The sequence below is a fragment of the Olea europaea genome, unplaced genomic scaffold, assembly GCF_002742605.1.
Source record: "Olea europaea var. sylvestris unplaced genomic scaffold, O_europaea_v1 scaffold528, whole genome shotgun sequence".
Lineage (NCBI taxonomy): Eukaryota > Viridiplantae > Streptophyta > Magnoliopsida > Lamiales > Oleaceae > Olea > Olea europaea.
The window spans coordinates 309,313-334,310 of NW_019263600.1; the positions used below are offsets into that span (position 1 = coordinate 309,313).

A 24,998-nucleotide genomic window follows, 5' to 3' on the forward strand; every position below is an offset into this window, starting at 1 on the left:
ATTTTAACCACACATTTTTCAATAAAATAATATTACATGTAAATCCAAAATTTTTTCTTATTTTTTAACCACACATTTTCCATTAATAAACTATTCAAAAATTCATTCTTTCTCAAAAAATGGAGTTCAAACAAGGGTTATGTTTGTCCTTTTAAGAAAATTTATTAATGTATTTAACCAATCATAATCCCAAATACGTATTGATTCGTGATAATCTCTCAATTAGTCATAGATGATCGAAGCTGACAAAAATATGAATTTATATCCGGGTGGGAACCTGTGATCCAACAAGGGCACATCCTGCGGTTTACCTCCGCTAGTCACTGAGGGATCGGTGGCTAGAAATCCAGGATTTAGTCTGGCGAAGCTGGGTCACCTGGGTATAAAAAAAAAAAATGAATTTATATCTGATTATTCAGTTATATAATCTCCAAATTGGTCAGAATTTGGTGGATTGTCCATCAAACGCTGAGGTGAGCCCACTAACTTTTAAAAAAAAAATAATAATATTTTTTTCATTTATATTGACATCATAGTGGTACCTAAATTCATATGAATTTGTTTGTGGATCCTTAAATATGTCAACTTTTTCCCCCCAAAAAAGAGGTACATAATTATATGGTACCCTGCGTCCATCTACCACAGTTTTATTTTTATTATATTTGAGTATATTTGAGGTGAACTGTCTTAAAATTTTTAGAACTTATGTGCCACCATTCTCATAAGAATAGAGAACTCATCAATATATCGTGCGGTATTTTTGTAAGCATTAGTAATTTCTATGTTTAATCATGTATAAGGAGAGGTCGAAATTTTCCTGCATCTTAAAGATCGTATTTTTTTGGGTTGGTAGTAATGTCATGAAAAACTCGCTGATAGCTATATTCACTATAATATCAAATCAATTAAATTCTTAACAACTGTCATATTAGTTTTATTATATCCTTCGTTGTTCCAACAAGTTGTATTGAGATCGATTCTAGTTCAAAATGTTTGTAATGTTCACTATTACTTGGTATTAACTACAGATAGTAATTTACATTTATCACTCCACCAAACCTTCAAGAAACATATATTATAATTTATTGAAATTGAATAGGTAGCCAAGTCAAAAGATTGAGACGTGTTATCTTATTTTTGTGGTTGGAATTGCATATCAAATGTATGTATGGACACTTGGGTGGAATGAAATATATATATAATATTTAAGAAATTACTATAAAAAAAATATTTCTTAAATTTGACGAGTAATCTATTGTTATTAATATTATGTTTTTAAACAAAAAAAGAAAAAAAAAAAAAAAAAAGGAAGTCTACATAATTGGTTTTGATACTGTTTCGTCCCTTGGTACATCGTCTTCTTGTCATTTGAAACCAAAGACATAGGACAATTATATTGCTTATCAGATGAACAAATTTATATTTGTTCTAGTATAACGTGAGCAATGCTACAGAGACGGAATAAAAAACAGGGTAAAAAATAAGTTGGACACGTGTCAATGCATGATTGGAAAGTTTGAAAAATAAAAATAAAAAAGCAGCCAACAAGCTGCTGACACTTCAATCTGTTCTTTTTCCCCTGTTTTTCTCCGTCTGTTTATCATTCTTCATATAAAGTACTAGCTAATAAAAGAAATTGTTAATTTGTCAACAAATGATAAAACATGTTCTTCGGTACAATGCAATTATCATTATTTTCTGAATATATTATTAAACTAATTTTTTCTTGTATATAATGTATGAAGAAATAAGAGAACTATATAAATAAAGAAGATTTCATAGCCACACCGACACTAGATTACAAACAAACAAAAGCATTTTCAGTATGAAGGCAGAGGTAGGACCAAGACCAATTGGACCTTTCAAAATAATGTCCATCCAATGGCCACCACTCGCTCGAGTACCTTCTCTAATAATTTCAACCTAATCTCTAAAAATTCAAATCAATATTTTATAAAACTTCTAAGGGAATTAGGTAACCAAGATCGAATCATAAAATTCCAAGTTCTTATACACGTTTTGTGTTATGCAGTCAATTCAAATTTTCGACATTTATTAAACAAGGTTGGTTAGCTCACTAACTCCTGAACTTAGGAATATCCGAGTTCAGAAATCTCAAGCCTAGACTAAAATAAGTAAAATTTCCATAAAACTTGAAAAGCATATTAAGGGCACACGAAAAGTTTTAACCTTTAGTACCGACGGAATCTTGATTTCCCACTTAAATCTTGATAAACAATGTCTTCCCCTAATTTCAAGCATTGTTCATACTTTTAAGATGCTTAAATTTCAAAAAGCAAGTTGGCCAAAACACTTTTTAAGAAATAAGTATACCATTGTCCAAATATAGGGAATGTTCAACTAAAAAAGTAGATTGATACCCTTCGTTCAATTTAATTGTCTTCTATTTCGAGGAAGAATAGACCTGATTAATCTATGTCCTCCGCACAAAAGCAATAGGGCGAGGAATTTATTCACTCGCTTTATGCTAAGCCAACAATCATTCTTTTAACATTACATGAACATCCATCCAATCTACACATATTGTACAAGACAAACGATGGAAAGGGAAGATAAACAATCCCTTTATAGAAATACCGATCTTTTTTCTTTTTTCTTTTTTTTTTCTCTGGCGGAATCCAATTCGAACCACCATTAGAAACTTTACATCACCAAATTACACCTCAACTTACTATTGACTACTTGATTTTGATAGCTTTTTTCCGTTGCTTGAGTTGGACTCCTTTGGGTTAACTTAGGATGAGGGCACTTATTTTAACAGCCTCTCGAAAACCCTAATTCCGCATGGTACTCCAACATTGTTCCATTGTAAAGGCTCAATTTTTGCCTGGCATTTTCTTCTTCTGCATAAACAATGGCATTCATCATGTTAGATGAAACATCAAAATCCAACTTCGAATATGATGGATTAATTAATTTAGTGACTGAACTTCCAACTTTAAAAAATTTGGTAAGAGTGTCCCAAACTCAACAAATTTCACGCTGTATCTGAAAAAGTAAATTCATTTCCAGGAAAACCGTTTTGAACCTTTAAAGTTCAAGAATTGAAATTCGAACTCCAACCAACATCATAACCCCCATCCCAAGCATCATACACACAATTGGCGCGAAAGGAAGTTTCATTGAATCACGCCTAATATTGCACTAAGTGCATCAACTCTCTAGCCAACCAACATTAACGTTTTCACCATCACATAACCAGAGTCGCTTATGCATAACATCTGAATAAGAACATTGGTTTGAAGAACAATAGGGAAGTGAAAGTGCAAAGTGGGTAGTTTAGTTAGTGAAGTCTATCGATTCATATGACCAAATAGGCACCAGAGTTAACAAGTTACATCCTGTGGTTCACACGAACAATTGAAATTATCACTTCAGGCAAATTTCATCAGCAAATATCTCAATGCTAGACTTTCAACACCCTCATCAAAACAATCTCGTTGAAAATGATCACAATTTTTAGCTACTCCAAATTTCTGAATCATACTATGGTAACTTAAAACAACAGAGAATAAAAAGAGAGTATACGGCATAACTAATTACCTGAGGCAAAAATCAGTCCTTGAAAATAACTGAATCGGCAATGTCCATCAAGGGGGCCAAGCAATCTGGAGAAAATTTCCTCGCAAACATGTGGGAATAACTCGAGTTGGATTCCCTGAGCCTGTAGATCAGCTCAGGGGACAATTCAGGAGGGTGATAAGTGTGTGGATGCCCATTCACACTGCCAGTCCAATTCACCCTTGTCAATGTGTAATGTGTGCATCCCCTCGGATCCTGCATTGACAAAAGTGTAGGAAAATAATGCTCCTCTGGATAACAAGATTCAACATTTAGACAAGGCAACTTGAATTTCCTCCATAATCGCCTATCTTTGATCACCATCAGAGCGTGTTTTCGAGTTAATGTAAAAAACTGAGAACCCACTCGGAATTGATCAAAATCCACTTCTGGGAGCATTACATTTTCACCCCTGGCATTATACCTGTCCCATAGAGTCGGCTCATCCGATAAGATCTCAATGTAACTAGGAAACTCCAAGTCTCCCGACAATTTTCTCAGATCAAATAGAAAATTATACAGATAGTTAAAGGAATGAAGCGGAATACAATTCTGTGATATCATCGCAAAGTACGCGTTAGCAGGATCATCAAGCATTGCAGTGGCGAGGAGGCGACGTGCGGCCGAAATCAGAGTAGGCGAAGATCTCTGAGTCCTTTTCGAGGGTATAATCTTATCCTTAAACACCCCATCTGGAGGGGTAATTTTCACCGAAGGATCAGCGTGGATGTAAATATTATAAAGATGCTCGTGTGGGTTGTTACTAACGCTTACATTCGCAAAAAAGCGCTCCCACAGCGGTGCAAAGTAAAGGTCCGAATTAGTGAGGAACAGGAAGGCGATTTTGGGGCGGTGGAAGGCGGAGCCGAGGCGGGATCTGGTGGAAGGAAGTCTATTATGGTGTTTACGTGACAAATTGGCTGAATCCATGGCTATGGCTTTCTGGAATAGTGAAAGGTCATCGAGTTCATCGGGTACAGAAATTGAGATTCGGCGCGGCGGGAGGATTTTTGGGGCAAAAAAGAAGAATAAAATCGTTAAAGAAAGGAGGAGGATTAGGGTTGGGATTAGTGGGGACGATGTTGAACAAGCCATGGCTATGAATGAATTTATTGTTCACTTTTTGTTCAAAACTGAAAATTTAGAACATCAGACTGTAACTGAAACAAGAATTTTGGAGTGCATGGGTCTAAAAAGAGGGAAAACAGAACTGGGTTTTCATATCTGGTGGCGGCGATGGACGGAGGAGGAAGAGGAGGTGGTGGGTAGGGGTTGGTGATTGGTGTATTTTGTGCTTTGGGATTGTTGCAATGGCAGTGAAGAGAAGGCAAAGGGAGATTTTGGAGGGGCCGGGGGAATGGGTTGGGTGGATTGGAGTGGGTGAATGAGACGGGAGAGTACATAGAGGAATTGGGAAACAGGGTGGAGGGTGCGGTACTGGAAGTCAGATCTAACGGGGAAAGATGTGGCGTTAATTCGACCTTTCTTTACTTAAACTCTGTTTAATTAATTTATTTTATTTTATGTTTTTTGGGTTTCTTCTACTCTAAAATCAAAATTTTAATATAACTAAATGATCTAACAAAATAATATATGAATAATAATTCATAAATGAATAATAATTATGATTTCCTGTTTGGTGGATATTAAAATTAAAATTTTAACAATTTTTTATAAAAATTGATAAAACGTGTAATTGAATAAATTATAGATTCCATAAAATATGTGATTAAAATACATTATTTAATTTAATTTAGATTAAAATTTTAATTTTAATTTTTATCAAAATGAGTCTAAATATGTAACTGAAATTAAATCTTGACTTTTAATTAATATTACGGGTTACTAATAATTTTAGCTAAAAAGAGGTATAATAAGTATTTGAACTTGGATATGCAAAAGAGAAATTTTCATATATAAGAGATTAAGTACATATTTAACAGCAATTAATTGGAAAATTTTTTGAACTTACGTATTATATTATATGAATTGATTCCAAGAATTATCTGTCACCGCCACGATCACCACCAAAATTACCACCACCACACCAACACCCCTACCGCCAACCCCAACACCAACTATAAACACCCCCCACCAATTGCAAACCACCACCAATTACCCCAAAAATTTCGAAACTCAAAAACTCTAGATTTTCCCCAAATAGCACAATGATGATTGCAACCACACTCACACCACGAGAATTGCTACCCAAAATTGGTACCACCATCATCACTAGTACCGCTAACATTGCCACCATCTCATCAGCACCATTACCTACAAATACTACCAACAAAATCCACCCCAAAATCACTCCTCTACCACCACAAAATCAAATCCAAAATAACTGCACAACTATTGTAAAAATAGATCCGATCGACGATGATTACTGTGTGCATCATCGCCACACAATGCGCAACAATGACGACATCATCATGGTGTAGCGCTTGTGGATAAATGGAGGGGGAGTGAGAATTGAGTGAATTTTGATTTGGGGGGGATGGTTGGGGGTGAATATATTAATTTAATTCTACAATAATAATATTATTATTGAATAATCATTTGATTTTTATATAAAATAAACTTTAAATATAATTTTTGAAATGATAACTCAAAATATATGGTTCTATGTAATTTTCACTATGCAAAAAGTGAGTACAAAATGAAGTGATAAAAAGAAAACTATCAGAACGCATATTTCCCAATTCTAGAACTTCCAAGTTCTCCACTCTTGACTTGTGAATGATGGAAGAAAGGATCGACCAGGAATTCCAACTACAAGGAAACTGAATGAAGACCGGCAGAATGCACAGTTCAACCGTTAAGTTCAATAATTTTCCTTTACAATAATCAATCTATCTCTACCATTCTTATTTCCGCGAGAACAAGCCAGTCTCTTAACTCAGCCACGGTGCAAGAGATATTCTGAACTGACATAATGATACCGCATCTCCTCACGGTACGCACCCTATATGTCCAGAATAAAAAGGCAGTTGCTGAATATGATAATAGGATCTTTCGTGCGATTATCTAAAAGCTAATGATCAACCCGTGGACTTGATTTTGAAGTCTTTACACATCTCCATTCGATTTGGATTTAACCATGACAGGATTATGAGCAGAAGGTGAACTTTTGATGGCAGTTCTACTCTGTTTCCTGGTTGATTGAATCCCGCGTCCTATACCTGATGAAATAAATTGTAGGAAAGAAAATACGCCCAAAGAATGGTAGTTAGAAAGACATCAATTCATAAATAGATCCCAGTTTTTATTAGATTCGTTGATAATCATGGACTCTTGCAATAACGGAGACTTTACACGACTTTTCATCAGTTGAAAGAGAGACTGATCATTGCTAGGAAGAGACAACCGCTAATTTCCTAGTTTATCTGAAGAATTGGATCTTTCTTAAGGATTTCTTTGGGAACTTGAATCAACATTGGGCCTTGAGGTAACTTCCTCGGCCAAGTCTTCAAGAGCTGGTTTAGACATTAGTGGAACCGGTGTTTCTTGCATGTTTGCTGACTTATTTGGTGAAGTACCACAACCATCAGAATGACAGAGAGGCCTTATTTCATTTGAGATCTTTGAGTTAATGCTTGAATGAGACGGACCGATTTTATCATTTGCAAGATTTGATGAATGTTTCTTCTTGGTAGACTTTAACTGAGTCTGTGTTCCGTTCTTTGAGGTAGACGATCCATTTTCAGGAGTCTTCACTCCATCCGTTAAATTAGTGTCTAAAAACGTGTTTTCCCATGGACTAAGGAGCCATCCATCTCTCCAACCTATTCCATCCCCAACTGCTCTTATCTGGTTCAAAACCAGGAGTTGCTTGCTGTCTTGAACCTGCCTGCCACTGAAATGTAGGAATTTTTAGGGGCATGGCGAATAATTCTACTAATCCCCCAAATATATTAAAACAAACTAGGAGGAAATTTTATCAAAGAAAGAAATGCCAGCCACTGTACTCAGCTGAAATTCAATTTCATTTTTAAATTTAAAAAATCGAAAGACCGCAAAATGACGACAATTGTCTTCACTTTCTTCAGCAGAGTCAACCAGACTCTATTTGGGACAGAGAAGAAACAGGAAAGCCCATAAGAAAGAGAGATGGGACGGATTTCACAAAGAATTCAATAACAAGAACTACGGCAAGAGTGAAAGTTTTTGTTCTCTAATTCTCAGATCTCCTAGTGTTTTGCCTCAAACCTGAATACTACACCTTTGAAATGGCAAAAGAAAGAATTCTGTTCCCCTTTTTCAATTTTTATCTCTGAACCCTAAAATATATGCAATTATATCAACTTGCCAAACAGAAATCACCCATTACCAATTCTGAATATATCATTTGGCAGCCAGCCTGCCACATTGGATATAGTACTAGCATCCTAAAAATTATACACAAACCATCAAAAGCATAACTGTTATTGATGGTTTATTGCCCCTCAGGGCATAACCCAGTGGTGCAAAGGACAGTAGTAAGGTAGTTTCAGCCTTATTGACAATCGCAGTGTGAGAGTTCGATTCCTAGAATATGGAATTGGACTCTTTGTGGGCACCTGTACAGCCAAGCTCTTATTCTCTGACTTATTGGGGGCACATCACGCGATTTACTTCCCTCACGATGCTACAGGGACGGGGCGGTGGAGGGCTCTCAAAGTTGGGATTGAACCTTTTATTTTATTATTATTAATGGTTTATTCCCTTTTAAGTTACGCATAGGAGCAATAGGACATCTGCATAACATACTTAGGCAAAGCTATTCAGAGATGCACAAACATTAGAAGCAAATTCATCGTTATTCAATTTTCTAGTAAATACCTCTCGTGCAGTACTTGCATAGTTCGTGGAATTCCCAGAATGTGAAATTACTTGAGGACAAAAGAATATTTACCTGGTGAATCATAGCATATGCCATTGCTCTTTCACGCTTAGCTGCTGCCTCCTGTTGCTTCAACAACCTGGCTTGAATTTCTTCAACAGACCCAACACCGTCACACCACCCTTCCTGGGTTACGAATCCAAAAATCAAAGGCAATGCGTACCACTAGACAAGAATAAATTAAATAACATCCCCTTCTCGCTGGGTTTACGAGTACACATAATTGTCTTAAAATGCTAATAATACACATCAATCTTCCTATGGTTACAACATTTAAGACCTCTCAATGGAGACTGATACTACCAAAAATCGTACCTGTAGATTTCCTGAGCTTGATAACCAATGAGGAGCACGAACGTGATCTTCCGGTACTTGAAACAAAGGCAACGAGGTGTGTTCTCATCGCCCCTTCGACGTTGAATAATGGCCCAAGATTCTGCTTTTATACGGGTAGGTAGTGTACTCCTAGTAGGATTGTGCTGGTTGGATGTTTTTATCCAAGGAAATTTCTATTTATAAAGAGTGCCTTACTTGTAATGGAATTGTTTGACAAGTGGTATAAGGGTTGATACAGAATCCTTAGGTGTTTAGGTTTGTTTGTTAGATACCTAGGTCTTAGGAGGTATGTTGGTGGTATATGTCTCGAGGACTATCCTCGAGGACTTGAGAGGATGTTAATATGTCCTCGAGGTATCTCGAGGACAAAAATACCTCGAGGTCTTAGGGAGACCCCGAGGACCATAGCAGAGAGATGAGATGGGGTATATATGGAGTCCTCGGGATGTATTCCTCGGGGTGTATCAATATTGGCATCGTCACTGGCCCCCGTGCACTCCTCCTAGAGATTGAGCTCTTAGGATGGGGTGCACATGAGTTATGTCATTTCTCGAATCGTCATCGAGAAGTGATGGCTGATGATAGAGGTCGAGATATGACCGTTGCAGAGAATGGCTTGGATTTGTGACACATGTCTTCGTGGACGGTCGTAGATAGCGACCTTTGGCCTCCCATCGTTTCACCTATAAATACCTACTGTTCTCACCTTTATTTTTCACTTTTACCCACTGTAAATCTAAGTTCTGCGAGGTCGTGCTCGAGAGTAACACTTTGGAAACTTCTCAAGTCATCGGGAACTCCATGTAAGGCTCGAGACTTTAAGTTATTAATAAGCTAGGTCTTAAGTTTGCTAAGTGATGTCGAGTAGTGAGGGTCGAGATTCTTCTAATAGTTCTAGTAGTAGTGAGGACGTAGGGACCTCGATAATACCAACAGCTATTTCCCTAGAGGCTACTCCCGAGGCTCAGGTTAATATGGTTTTTGAGTATCCAGACGAACCCTGCAGGCTTAAAGAGCACTCAGCCATAGTTGCAGCTAGGGAATACGGTATAATGCCTAATTGCGATGTTAGATTTCCTGGCCCCGAGGATAGGATTGTTCGAGCACGACGAGGGGAGTTTGTTATTTTTAGGGAGACCCTTAAGGCTGGCTTTAGGTAGCCCCTTCACCCCTTCTTCATTGCTCTATTAATCGAGCACTCCATGTGCCCGGGACAGTTAGTGCCCAACGCCTGGAGAATGCTCGTTTATTTTTTTATAGCATGTAGATACTTAGGTATCGAGCCCAACATTGGCCTCAGTAAATTAGTGTTCGAGCTTAAGAAGCATCCTCGATACACTTGTTTTGGCTATCTCTCGACGATTGGGGGTTTTAAAGTCCCGAGGATGGCGAGCTCTTTGAAGGGGTGGAGGGAGGGGTGGTTTTATGTTATAGCCCAAGAACCCGACCTTCCTTTCTGGCCTGATTGGGGAATCCCCGACGTCGAGAAGTTCTGTGAGGGCCAGGTGTATCCGAATGTTTTGGAAGAGCATAGGAGGATGCTGGTCGGGCTCAGCCCCCTTTTCTCGACGATGAAGGAGATTGGGGAAGAGGTTATAGACCTGGCAGATATTAGAGGCGTCGAGGGTAGGGATGTTCCTTTATTATTTTTTTTGAAAAATAGCCTGACCTTGTGCTCGTTCTAAAATGTTTGTAAATTTTTGCAAGTATGTCTTTTGATCCTCGGGCTCTTCGGAACTTTGTCAGCACAAGGACTGACGCTCATCTACAGGGGCAGCCCCCGAAGAAGAAAGGCAAGAAGAGGCCTCGAGGAACTCCTGAGGGTGTGAGGGGGCCTGGGGAAACATTTCGAGCACATCCTCAAGTCTCGACCCCTCTACAACCGAACCTTAGATCTCCCACTCCTCGGGTCGTCACTCCTCGGCCTCCTTCTAAAGTGGTTGACCTTGAGGATGACCCGTCTCTTACCGGGGACTTTGAGACTTGCCACCTCGCTCCTGACCTCGTAAACAAATACAAGGAAGAGGTGAAGCTCGAGGATGGGATGAAGGTCCTCGAGGGTCTTAAAGTGAAGGTAATCTTCGAACTTTCGACTTTAGCCTCAAGTTTTTTGGTTGAGATTAATACTTGACATTTTTTCCAGATGTTGAGTGTAGCTCGAGGGCTTTCTTTGCAAGGGCTCGAGGAGGCCAAGAGGGCAGCTGGGGTCGAGACGTCCATGGCCTCCAAGGACAGTAGGATTCAAGACCTCGAGGCTCAGGTCGAGGTTTTATTGAAGGAGCGTGATGACGCGAGGATGGAGGCTGCAAAGGCTAGGGATGACCTTGTTGTAGCAAAGGATGAGGTCGAGGGTGCGAGGCTCGAGCTTATCCAGAAGACAGAGAATTTTGAGCGCGAGCTCGCGGCTGTCAGGGAGAGGGCCTAGGAGTTTAAAACCTCCGAGAACTGTGACAAGATAAAAGGGGAGTACGCGTCGGGGGCGTACTTCCATGCTCTGAAAGAAGCCCGGGCCTTCCTCCGCCAAAAGTTTCCCGACGTCGCTCCGGATGATCGGAAGACAGTGCCTTCCATTGCTGATACTTTGGAGCTCTCGGGTTCAGAAGATGGAAGAGGATCGGGCGGAGATGAGGAGGACGGTCTTGAGGACGACGTTGAGATTGACATTAGTAACCTTGACCCTCCTCTTGGCCCCATTGGATGACTTCCCCACCCCGATCTTTTGTAATTTTTGTTTAAACTTTGAACATGTATTTTGATCGAGGACAATGTATGCTCTGAAGTTAATTTATTGCATTTGAACTATTTATCTCGACCCCTTGGACTTCATACATTCGAGCAAACAAATTGGAAATTAACTGCTCATGCGACATTGAAGAGTTTACTAGAGGATTCCACAACTCGAGCATATAATCTTAAGGGATTAAAATGATCTCGAGCACGACTAACTTAAAAAGTGATAATGTGACATTCTCGAGGACTGTAAACCTTGAGCACAACTAACTTAAAAAGTGATAATGTGACATTCTCGAGGACTGTAAACCTCGAGCACAACTAACTTAAAAAGTTGGGATCTGCTCATGTGACATTGAAGAGTTTACTCGAGGATTCCACAACTCGAGCATATAATCTTAAGGGATTAAAATGATCTCGAGCACGACTAACTTAAAAAGTGATATTGTGACATTCTCGAGGACTGTAAACCTCAAGCACAACTAACTTAAAAAGTGATAATGTGACATTTTCGAGGACTGTAAACCTCGAGCACACTAACTTAAAAAGTTGCGATCTACTCATGTGACATCCTCGAGGGATTGTGCGATTCTCGAGGACTCTAGACTTCGAGCAAAACTAACTTAAATAGTTGTTATTTGCTCATGTGATATCCTCGAGAGATTGTCAAAAATGATGTAGGATTTTTATATGTCTCCGGGTATTACTATAACGGCTTACGCTTGAGTATATGATCAAGGCTTTTTGTGCTTGCGCAGGGCAAGGCTTTGGTGCTTGCTCGGGGCAAGGCTTTTTGTGCTTGCGCGGGGCAAGGCTTTGGTGCTTGCTCGGGGCAAGGCTTTTTTGAGTGCTTGCTCGGGGCAAGGCTTTTTGTGCTTGCTCGGGGCAAGGCTTTGGTGCTTGCTCGGGGCAAGGCTTTCTTGAGTGCTTGTTCGGGGCAAGGCTTTTTGTGCTTGAGCGGGGCAAGGCTTTGGTGCTTGCTCGGGGCAAGGCTTTGGTGCTTGCTCGGGGCAAGGCTTTGGTGATTCCTGGGCGCAAAGTAAACTAAAGGGCTGTTATACCCGAGGTTTGAATTTACTAATTTCTCGGACTGAACTCGGATTTATATTATATCCAAGCTGCCTACGTACCTAAACGGGATCAAGCTGAACGTAGTTCATTATGAAAGAAAATAGAAAACATGCATGGGCACGCAGGCCCGCTAAACTAGAGAAATAAAATGCAAGGGCGCGCAGGCCCTAGGAACCAAAAATAATATTCAGAAGAAAAAATGCAGGAATAAAAAGAAAATCTCCTAGATGGCGTCAAGAATGTTACTTGTAATATATTTTCAGATTATCAGCATTCCAGGGCCTTGGAAGAGGTCTACTCGAAGTGTCTCTTAGACTGTATGCTCCTTTGCGAACTTGTCGTATGACCTCAAAGGGTCCTTCCTAGATGGGCCCGAGCTTTCCTGGGGGGTGACCAGCAGCTTTGGCCCTCCTCAGGACCAAGTCGCCTGCTTTGAACCTCCGAGTCTTGACTTTGTTATTAAAATGTTTTGCTGTCTTAGTTTGGTAAGAGGCCACCTTTATAGCGGCTTGCTCCTGCACTTCTTCCTAGAGATCAAGATGTTCAGTTGTATGCTCCGAGGTGTCTGGCACGAGCCTCCTATGGCTCGGGAGTCTAATTTCCACCGGGACCATTGCGTCAATGCCATAGGCTAACATAAAAGGGGTTTCTCCTGTGGTTGTCCTATGAGTTTTTCTATACGTCCAAAGTATAGAAGGCAGTTCGTTGGACCAAGAACCCCTAGCATTGCTTATTCTTGTTCGGAGGTCTTGTAATATGATTCTATTTGTTACCTCGGCCAGACCATTGCTCGAGGATGCGAAACTGATGTCAGGCGGTGATCAATCCCAAGGTTTGAGCAAAAGTGCCTAAACTGTTGATTGTCAAATTGCCTGCCATTGTCGGTGATGAGGACCTTTGGTATCCCAAACCTGTAAATGATAGACCTCCAAGTGAAGGCTCTTAGCTTGGGCTCCGATATTGTGGCGAGAGGTTCGGCCTCTACCCATTTTGTGAAATACTCTACTGCTACAGCAACAAACTTTAATTGACCTCTTGCCAGAGGAAAGGGGCCGAGGATATCAACTCCCCATTGTTCAAACGGGGCCGAACAGTTAATGTTGGTGAGGTCTTCGCCTGGTGAGTGGATAACATTACCAAACCTCTGGCACCTATCACATCTTTTAACATATTCTGAGACGTCTCTTTTCATAGTTGGCCAATAGTACCCATATCGTACGAGTTTAAAGGCTAAGGCCCTGACTCCTTGATGATTCCCGCACATGCCTTCATGAACTTCAGCAAGGGCCTGTGATGACTCTGATGGTCTGAGGCACCTTAGGTATGGAAGAGTAATACTTCTGCGAAAGAGGACACCGCTGATCATGCAGTACCTAGAAGCTCGAGCTCTGATGCTTCTAGCCAACCTGGCATCGCTTGGTAGATTTCCACTTGTGATGAATTCTATGATTGGGTCCATCCAGGATGGTTCATTGTCAATGTCCATGATGTCGAGGATTTGACTGATGCTGGGTTCTGTGATGATTTTAATGTGAACTATTCTGTTAAGGCTGTCTACCCCCGTGAACACAAGCCTGGATAATGTGTAGACTTTTCCGTTGTCTTTTCGAGCAATTTTTGCAATTTCACAACTCTTAAATTTTCGTTGAAGATCCTGAACCTTCATACAGTACAAACTCATTTTCTCGTCTTTCCTTTCAAATGATCCTTCAATCTGTCCGACCACCAGTTGTGAATTGCTGAATATCTTTACGAACTCGAGCTCAAGGCAAAGGGCTAGCTCCAGAGCAATAACGACGGCCTCATACTCGGCCTCGTTATTGGTTACTTCAAACTCGAACCTAAGAGCGCATTGGATCTCTGTTTGTTTGTCAGGGTTGATGATGATGACCCCTGCGCCCAAGCCCGAGGAGTTCGATGCTCCATCCACAAAAATTTGCCAAGTGTCCAAATTAATGCTCATGCTCGAGCTGTCACTTGGCCCCCGAGGCCTAGGGCTTAGTTCTGCAATGAAGTCAGCTAGTGCTTGGGCTTTGATAGATGGGCGTGGTTTGAATTCTATGTCAAATTCTCCAAGCTCGATTGCCCATTTCATCAGTCTTCCCGATACGTCCGGCTTCTGAAGTATATGCCTAAGTGGTTGATTAGTGAGCACCACAATAGGGTGAGACTGAAAATACTGCCGGAGTTTCCGTGCTGCTATAACCAAGGCAAGGGCAAGTTGTTCTGCCAAAGTATACCTTGTTTCCGCATCTAGTAGGACTTTGCTTACATAGTAGATAGGTTGTTGGACTTTGTTAATCTCTTTTACCAAGACCCCGCTGACCGCGTTTTGAGATACGGCCACGTACAAAAATAAGGTGTCACCAGGCTCAGGCCTAGTGAGAATAGGAGGAGATGCCAATGTCTGCTTGAGCTCCTGAAAAGCTTTCTCACAGTCTTCACTCCAATCAAAGCCTTGGTTTCCTCTGAGGACTTTGAAGAAGGGATAGCACATGTTTGATGCTCGAGACATGAACCTATTCAAGGCTGCTATCCTACCAGTCAACCTCTGTACCTCTTTCTTGTTCCTTGGTGATTTCATAGACACCAAGGTTTGTATTTTGTCAGGGTTGGCATCCCCCGGTGAGTGATCATAAAGCCCAAGAACTTGCCCGAGGCCACGCTAAATGCACATTTTGTGGGGTTCAACTTCATTCCGTACTTTCGCAAGGTGTCAAAAACCTCTTCAAGATCCGAAATATGATGGTCCACCTGTTTGCTCTTGACCACCATGTTATCAACGTACACTTCCACATTCCTTCCAATCAAGTTGGCAAAGACTTGTTGATGAGCCTTTGGTATGTTGCCCCTGCATTCTTCAAACTGAAAGGCATGACCTTATAATAGTATATGGCAGAATCGGCCATGAATGATGTCTTTTCTTGATCTTCCTCGGCCATGAGGATTTGATGATAACCAGAAAATGCATCCAAGAAGCTGTATAGCTTATGTCCAGACGTGCTATCCACCAAGTTGTCAATCTGCGGTAGGGGATAACTATCCTTTGGACATGCTTTATTAAGATCTATGAAGTCAATGTAGACCCTCCACTTACCATTGGCCTTCTTCACTAAAACAACATTGGCAAGCCAATCGGGATATTGGACCTCCCGAATGAACTGAGCACTGACGAGTTTGTTAATTTCTTCGCGAATGACCTCCCGACGTTCTGGGGCAAACTGTCTTTTCCTCTGCTTTACTAGTCTGGCCCCTGGGGTAATGTTAAGCCTATGGACTACAATTTTAGGGTCTATCCCTGACATATCCTCAACCTTCCAGGCAAAAACGTCAATGTTGCGAGATAAACAACCCACAAGTTTTGTCTTTAGGGTGACGTCAAGATCCCGACCAGTCGTCACCTTCTTATCATGCTCGAGTTCAATTTCCATCAATTCTTCAATAGGAGCAAGTCTGACTTATTGCCCGGCCTCGGGCTCCATCCTCGAGATTTGCATGACGTCGTTATTTATTTCCCGAACCCTGGCAACATAGCATTGTCTGGTCTCCACAGACGACCCCAACGCCATTACTTGTTGGAAACTTCATGGCTAGGTGGAAGGTAGACATAATGACTTTAATCTTGTTCAGGAGTGGTCTTCCCAGAATAGCGTTATAAGCCATTGAGACACGTACCACTTGAAAAGATGTCATCTCCATAACCTGTTTCTGGCCAAAACCCAAAGTTAGAGGAAGCTCGACGATACCCTCTGGAGTGATGACTTCCCTCTCAAACCCTTGGAGAGGAGTTTTTACCGCCTTAAGCTGCTAAGATGAGATTCCCATTTTGGCAAAAGCTTCTTGTGAAAGTATATTGGCCGCACTCCCATTGTCAACCAAGATTCTCTTTACTTCAAAATTGGCCACAATCGCTGAGATTACCAAGGCGTCATCATGTGGAAGTGATACACCTTCTAAGTCCCCGGTCCCAAAAGTAATATCCTCCAACTTTCCATGAGGCATCCCAGAGGCCAAAGCATATTGTCGGGCATATTGTTTTCTTCCACTATTGGAGTCTCCTCCCGAGGCAATGCCCCCAATGATGATATTGATGGTTCCAGCAGTGGGTTGACCATCCCTTTTTGCCTCAGGGGCTTTTTCCCTGCCACGATCATTCCTCGAGCGTTTGTCGTTACCGACGTAGGAACTCAAGAGTCCCCTTTTAATAAGGGCTTCAATCTCCCGTTGCAGGGCCTTATAGTTCTCCGTGATATGCCCATGATCCCGATGGAACTCACAGTACTTGTTCATGTCCCTGGATTCGGGTGGTGACCTCATTCTGACAGGCCATTTGAGTTCCTTCATATCCTTGATCTCCATCAATATATTGGTCTTTGGCGTATTTAAACGCGTGAATGACGTCGGGGGAACCTCCTGTCTCTGTTTATTCCGATGTTGTTCTTCACGGGGGTTCGGGTCGTGCTGTCGTTTATGCTCGACCTTGTAATGGGGTGGTCCAACCTTTCTCGGGTTCAGTGTTTCCTCCATATTTATGTACTTCTTGGCTCGGGTAAGAAGCTCGGTCACTGTCTTTGGCGGAGTTTTGGATAAAGACATCTTGAAAGCCTCGCACTTTATAGCATATGTGAGGGCAGAAACTGCTGCAGTTATGTGTAGGTCGGGAATCTGAAGTCTTTCCTTGTTGAACCTGGTCATGAAGTCACGTAGGGTCTCATTTTGCCCTTGTCTAAGTTGCATGAGGGAAGCCGCTATCTTCCTGATGCATTTACTGCTTACGAAGAAAGCAGAGAACTTGTCCGCCAAATCCGAGAATGAGGCTATGGAGTTGGGCTCTAAGGTTGAGAACCAATCCCTAGCAGCATTCGTCAAAGTTTGCGAGAAGGCCTTGCACATCACCTAATCTGGTGCGACCTGTAGATTCATGACGTCCGTGTATACGTTAAGATGATTGATCAAATCGGTGGTCCCATCATATTCTTTGATCCTAGGATACTTAAATCTGTTTGGCAAGGGGAATGTTAATATCTAGGGAGTAAAGGGAGTGTTGGGACTGAATCTTGTCGTCCCTTTGTTGCCCTGAAGTAGGCCCGCCGTAATTCCTTCTTAAATAATCCTAGCGAGTTCCCCGGACTCCATGGTCACCAATCTCGAGGCCGAGGTCACATGTGGTATACCCGAGGCCCCTGCTCCACCATTGTTAGGGACATATCTTTGAGCTCGAGCTCGAGCATCAGCTATAAAACCCCCCTGGGGTGCTGGTGTGGGTGACGGATGCGAATTTCTTTGACTTAGCAGCTGAGTTAGTGTGGCGACCTGTTGTCTGAGCTCTTCAAAGGCTCCAGCAGTGACGACTGCCCGCTGGGGCTCTGGCACTTCTAATGATTCCTCTTGAGGAGTAGGGATATCCTCAGGAGGGGGTTGGTTTGGAGCGGATGAGCTTGCTAGTGGAAGACCTGAACGTGTGTTTACCATGGCTTTTGGTAGCATTTCTCACAGACGGCGCCAATGATGCTACCAAAAATCGTACCTGTAGATTTTCCGAGCTTGATAACCGATGAGGAGCACGAATGTGATCTTCCGGTACCTGAAACAAAGGCAACGAGGTGTGTTCTCATCACCCCTCCGATGTTTAAGTCAGAAAGGGAATTTTGTGCGTGAGGCTATGTGCTGGAGAACAATGAAAAACGTACTTGAATAATGGCCCAAGATTCTACTTTTATAGGAGTAGGTAGTGTACTTCTAGTAGGATTGTGCTGGTTGGATGTTTTTATCCAAGGGAATTTCTATTTATAAAGAGTGCCCTACTTGTAATGGAATTGTTTGACAAGTGGTATAAGGGTTGATACAGAATCCTTGGGTGTTTAGATTTGTTTGTTAGATACCCAGGTCTTAGGAGGTATGTTGGTGGTATATGTCCCGAGGACTATCCTCGAGGACTTGAGAGGATGTTAATATGTCCTCGAGGTATCCCGAGGACAAAAATACCTCGAGGTCTTAGGGAGACCCCGAGGACCATAGCAAAGAGATGAGATGGGGTATATATGGAGTCCTCGGGATGTATTCCTTGAGTTGTATCAATATTGGCATCGTCAGAGACCAAAGGCAGAAAGGTTGCATATAATTCTTGGAAACCAAGAAAGGATCAGTCTTCTGCAAGGGGCAACTTGTGATTAAAACCTAAATATCATTATCATATCTCTAGACCATAAGTTTTTTATGGCATGCAGAAAGAAATTAATTAATACTAGTCAAGGATAAGAATAATGATGCCAGGAATAACCCCCAAAAAACAAGCAATAATAAACTTATATGCTCTAATCTAACTTCTTAGCACCCATTAAAGTGCATAGAGTTATCCAACTACTTGCATATGAGCAGTGGGTAATGACACAAGACAGCTTCAGTTCTTCTAAAATTCTACACTAGAAAGAAGCAGCAGAGATAAATATTAATGAATGAGCTTTTAACGAGGGACTGGTTGTGATCCATAATCAATATATTCTGGATGAGCATCAAGCACAAACAAGAGGCCAAGGAACGACCATTCATCTCGGAAAATCGATTAGTACAGCATATATGCCTATTTATAATTCTTGGAAACGCTAGAGAAGCCACTGAGCAACTTACAAGAATTTTAATTACTAATGGAAAACATTAAAGCAAACCAAGACATCCTAAAGAGTAAATCTTCTCACGAAATTCATCCTAAACTTGCTTTTCAGGTGTGCTTCCTTTGCATCATGTCTAGGTTAGAGAAGCTAGAAATGAAGACCGGTGACCTTTTTTTATGTAAACAGAAGCCTTGGCTGTGCTCATGTATTGTAGATTTTTGCAATACAAAGAACAATAAGACCATAAAATGGAATTTGTTTGAAAGAAATGTGTTGCTAAAGGATCTTACTTCAATTTCTTTGACACAAGACCACAACCAATAAATTGCTGTTTAATATTGCCTCAATAACTCTCCAAATCTGGATATACTTCCCCAAGTGCAATAGTTAGATAAGAGAATATAATAAGTTCACAACATACTCATATTATGTCCATATAAGATATGTATAAGTTAAAACTAAATACATCTCCATTAGCATGCACTCTAGTACTTATCTGAAAACTAATGTATACTACATGTCTATACATAATCTACAGATCAAGTATTGCAGTTGCTGCCAAATAAAACTTCAAATCGAAGAACAATTTATTATTTTTATTATTATTTTTTGTGTCATTTGAAATTGGGCCATATATATTTTACCAGTTATTTCAATTAACACAGTAGGACTTTTGAAGTTTCAGAGTACATGAACTACCAATGTGCACCCGAGCATTTTTGGCTAAAATATAGATATTAACGCATAAAAGTTACTTGTGATAAGATATTTATCGTGCTTTATTATGAAAGAAATTTAGGAAAATTAATTAATTTATGATATTTCCATCAACAATGTCATATCTTAATGAACAATGCTATAAGTACAAAAAAATCAACATAAATTTTACAGAAATAATACTTGAGGAATTACCATTGAAAAATAAAAGGAAAAAACTGACTAGCAAGGTGCTAACATGACAGTATATATATATCAATTAAATATTATTTCTCACACATAAAATTCTCTCTCTCCATAAATTTCAAAAACTTTGAAAGGCTTTATATGTACTAGTGATAAATAAGCCCAGATTAAATGCAAATTTTGATGTGATACAAGAGAATTTTTTCCTTTGCGAATGAATTCTTAGCAGTCATGACTCATGTTGAGGTTGATTTATGTCCATGTCATAACTGTATAAGCATCAATATTTTCCATTCCTTTGTTTTTGGGACAAACATTATCACACTTACAATGAAAAAATCACATTATGCTCCTAAAATATTTCTTGTCGTGTAGTTACAGAACAACTCAAAATAAAAGGAAGAGATGATGAAAGAAAGATGAAATGTTTTGTGAAGCCTGTAAAAATTCAGGTACGATCAAACACAGGTGATTTTGTAAGTTCATTAACTGTGTAAAGCTTACAATACCAGAAATCCTCTAAAGGCTATTTGGATTCGTATAGATGCCCATTCTTCTCTCATCTTTTGTTGAACTGGAGCAGCATATAGCACCTGAAGTGAGGTAGAGGGACAGCTAGCAGATTCTGAATCTAATTGGTAGTTCGCATCCTCAACTGACGTAGCAACATTTTAATTCAACTCAACTTGAAGTATGTTTGGTAACAATCTCATTAGAATGTGTTATTTGATGCTGAAGCTTTCCAGTGCTGCCAGTTATCTGCACGTTCAGACAAATTTGAGATGGTGATCCAGTTAACATTTATTTTCAATCATATTAAGAATCAAGAATCACCAAAATTAAATTAATAAAACGAATTCATACATGTGGAAGTCATTGTTGATATGAATAGTAATTGTAATAGTAGTCAAGATCTTCCTCTCCTTGTTCCTCACAAAAATATTTGCTATCAATTAGGCAAGCCAATAAAAAAACGTATGAAGAGTAGAGGGGACCTAGCCTTTATATAGAAAATAATTAAGCCATCTCATTACGACTAGAATTCTAATTAAAGTTTATTTTCGGCCCACATACTTTAAATTACCACATCAAATTAATTACAACCCGTAAGGTGTAAAATACTCAATTGATCACTTAATAAATTTGGCCCAAACACAATATCATTATGAGCCATACATCTAACCCGTAAAATTTGCAATCGAATGTGAAGCCCAAATATGGAATTATTAATTATTCCAACATTCTCTTAGTTGGGCAAACATTTGATTGCTATAACAAAGTTTTAACACCCGGGTTAGACTACATAGGTGGCCACAAAAGTATGACTTCAATGATGTAACCTTACGTAACATGATCCGGTCCAACAAAAATATTAACACCGAACATGGACGTCATTACACCAATTAAGTGATGTAAGACCATTACACAGCTACAAATGTCAACATCCTTATCGACATGCATCCTCCAACCAATCTGGTAGTATGTGGTATGAACTTAGCACCAAATGTGATCAAAACTGTACTAATTCATATCGGTCCTCATAATGTTTCTGATCAAAATGAAGCCACATATTTCCAAAAGAGACTTATCTTATGTCTTTATATATCATAGTCTCGAGATTACAATAATATTGTAATAAAAAGGCACAAGTCAAATGCATGCTAAAAATAGTTTATGGATAGGGGAAAAAATATTTTATTATTAGAAGGGACTGTACCCGAAAACATATGGGTTGACTATGTACCTCGCAAAAGGGATTAAGTCCAAAACGTAGTTCTTTATATAAATAACTCTCACTAACCAAAAATATCAAATGTTTCCACAATACCCATATTAGTAACATGTGTTTTAAAGACTTTTGGAGCGAGTCCCTTAGTCAAGGGATCTGTAACCATCGCCTCTGTATTGATATGTTCTATTTTTGTCTGCCCTTCTTTGACTCTGTCTCTAACAACCAAATATTTGATGTCAATATGTTTTGATCAACCAGAACTTTTATTATTCTTTGAAAAGAATATTGATGCACTGTTATCACAGTAGATGGTGATCGGTCTTAAGATGGAATCAACAACTTTCAAGCCAGAGATGAAATTTCTTAACTAAACGGCTTGGACTGTAGCCCTATAACATGCCACAAATTGAGCTTGCATAGTAAAATATGTCACTAGAGTCTGTTTAGCAGTTTTCCAAGAAATGGCACCACCAGCTAGTGTAAAAATATAACCTGAAGTTGATTTCAAATCATCTTGATATCCAGCAAAATCAGAATCTGAATATCCTACCACCTCAAGATGATTTGTACGCTGGAATGTAAGCATATAACCTTCAATTTTCTTCAAATATCTCATAACTTTTTTAGCTGATTTCCAATGCTCTTGTCCTGAATTAGACTGAAATCTGCTAAGGACACTTACTGCGTAGGCTATATCCGATCTTGTGCAAACTTGAGCATACATCAAGCTCCCCACAGTACTAGTATATGGAATCATCTTCATATATTCCCTTTCTAGCTCATTCATTGGACATTGAGTTTTATTAAATTTATCTCCTTCTATGATAGGTACATCACCAGGTGCACAATTTCGCATATTAAACCTTTCTAGAACACGTCATATATAAGTTTTCTAAGAAAATCCCAATAAGCCACGATTTCTATCACGATATATTTCAATGCCAAGTACATAGGAAGCTTCTCCACGATCTTTCATCTCAAAATTAGCAGACAACATTTTCTCTATCTCATGAAGCAACCCTAAGTTACTGCTAGCAAGCAGAATGTCATCAACATACAGTACAAGGAAAATAAAATTTCTCCCACTGGTTTTAAGATAAATACATTGATCAATAGTATTTTCAACAAAACCAAGAAAGGTCACAACCTCATCAAATTTCAAATACCACTGTCGAGATGCTTGCTTAAGTCCATACAATGATTTGTTTAACTTACACACCAAGTTTTATTTTCCTTTCACAACAAAACCTTCAGGCTGCTTCATATAAACCATTTCAGAAAAATCTTCATTCAAAAATGCTGTCTTAACATCCATTTGATGAAGCTCTAAATCGTAGTGTGTCACAAGAGCCATGATAATTCGAAAAGAATCTTTCGACGAAACAGAGGAGAAGGTTTCAATATAATCAATGCCCTTTCGCTGAGTGAAACCTTTTGCAACCAATCTTGCCTTCTTTTGTTCAACATTTTCTTTTGAATCTAATTTACTTTTGAAAATCCACTTGTTATCTACAGCCTTAGCATCTGAAGGAAGTTCAACAAGATCCCAAACTCTATTCCTTTCCATGGAATTCATTTCATCTTCCATGATAGCCATCCATTTATCTGCCTCGGGACTTGTCAATGCTTGGTTATAAGTTACAGGATCAACAATATGTCCAATATTAAAATCGCTCTCCAATAAATATGTAATATAATCACTGGGCAATACAGATCTTCTCTCCCTTTGTGATCTCCTAACTTGTGGCTCAGGAATCGATTCAATCGTTGTTTGAGGAATTGGAGATTTCTCTTGGTTCCTCGGTTCTTCATTAACAACTTCAATTGGTTGAGAATCTGCTCTTTCCTGTATGACAGGAACTAGAACAATAACTTGATTAGGTTCAACAAGAATTTCTCTCAACGTGGAACTCCCACTATCTCCAAAATCGTTCTCCAGAAACTTAGCAGTAATGGACTTCACAATTCTAGTGCCGCGATTTGGACAGTAAAACTTAGATCCCTTTGATCTATCCGGATACCCAATAAAATAGTCAGGAGTTGATTTAGGGTCTAATTTATTTTCAAATGGATTATAAATCCTAACCTCAGCTGAATATCCCCAAACTTTAAAGTGAGCTATACTTGGCTTACATCCTATCCATAATTCAAAAGGTGTCTTTGCAACAGCTTTACTTGGAACTCTGTTCAAAATATACATAACTGTTTTCAAAGCTTCACCCCACAAAAATTCGGGCAAATTTGTTCTACTCATCATACTTCTAACTATATCTTTTAGAGTTCGATTACGTCTTTCAGAAACATCATTCTGCTCAGGTGTCCCTAACATGGTGTATTGGGGCACTATTACACACTCTTGTAAAAACTTTGCAAAATCACCCATATTTTGACCAGACTTGTCATATTTCCCATAGTACTCACTACTACGGTCAGGCCTTACAACTTTGATACTTTTCCCACTTTGTTTCTCTACTTCCAGTTTGAAAACTTTGAATTTCTTAAGTGCATGTGATTTATCGTTAATCAAGTAAACATATCCATATCGTGAGAAATCATCAATGAAAGTTATGAAATATTGATTCCCATATATAGTGGAAGGCAAAGGTCTACTGATATCAGTGCGAATTAAGTCCAAAATTCCATTACTCCTTGTCGAACCCTTCATCGTAGACTTAGTTAACTTTCCTCTTATACCATCTACACATGTGTCAAAATCGGAGAAGCCTAAGGAGGGAAGTATCTCATCTTTTACTAATCTTTCCATTCAATCCTTAGAGATATGACCCAAACGCTTATGCCACAACATAGAGAATGATTCACGAATTAAAGTTCTTTTCTTTGATACATTGGTAACACATGAGATATCACCAAAAGGAGCCAAAGATAATTTATATAAACTATCACATAAAATGCAATTTCCAGTCAAACGAGAATCATTAAATAACTTAACCATTCCATCACCAAAATTAAATGTACAACCACAAGCATTAAGTTTCGGTATAGAATTAAATTATATCTCATCTGCGGTACATAAACTGTATTTTCCAAAACAAGATAAAAACCAAACTCTAAAGTTAACTTCACTACTCCTATGAATTCAACCTTCCCTTGAAATCCATTTGCAACGCTCAAGCTTACTTCATTCTCACTT

At 39.5% G+C, this 24,998-nt stretch overlaps 1 protein-coding gene and 1 pseudogene across 1 annotated transcript; both read right to left on the reverse strand.

Moving 5' to 3' along the window:
* Positions 1-2,498: 2,498 nt before the first annotated feature.
* LOC111388754 lies at positions 2,499-5,003 on the reverse strand. Its single transcript, XM_023013545.1, has 2 exons — positions 3,565-5,003; positions 2,499-2,864 (listed from the first exon to the last, which is right to left on the reverse strand). The coding sequence occupies exon 1, from the start codon at positions 4,675-4,677 to the stop codon at positions 3,577-3,579; it is 1,101 nt and encodes a 366-aa protein (XP_022869313.1). The 5' UTR covers positions 4,678-5,003; the 3' UTR covers positions 2,499-2,864; positions 3,565-3,576.
* Positions 5,004-6,826: 1,823 nt separating this feature from the next.
* On the reverse strand, positions 6,827-21,145 carry LOC111388739 (annotated as a pseudogene).
* Positions 21,146-24,998: the final 3,853 nt, after the last annotated feature.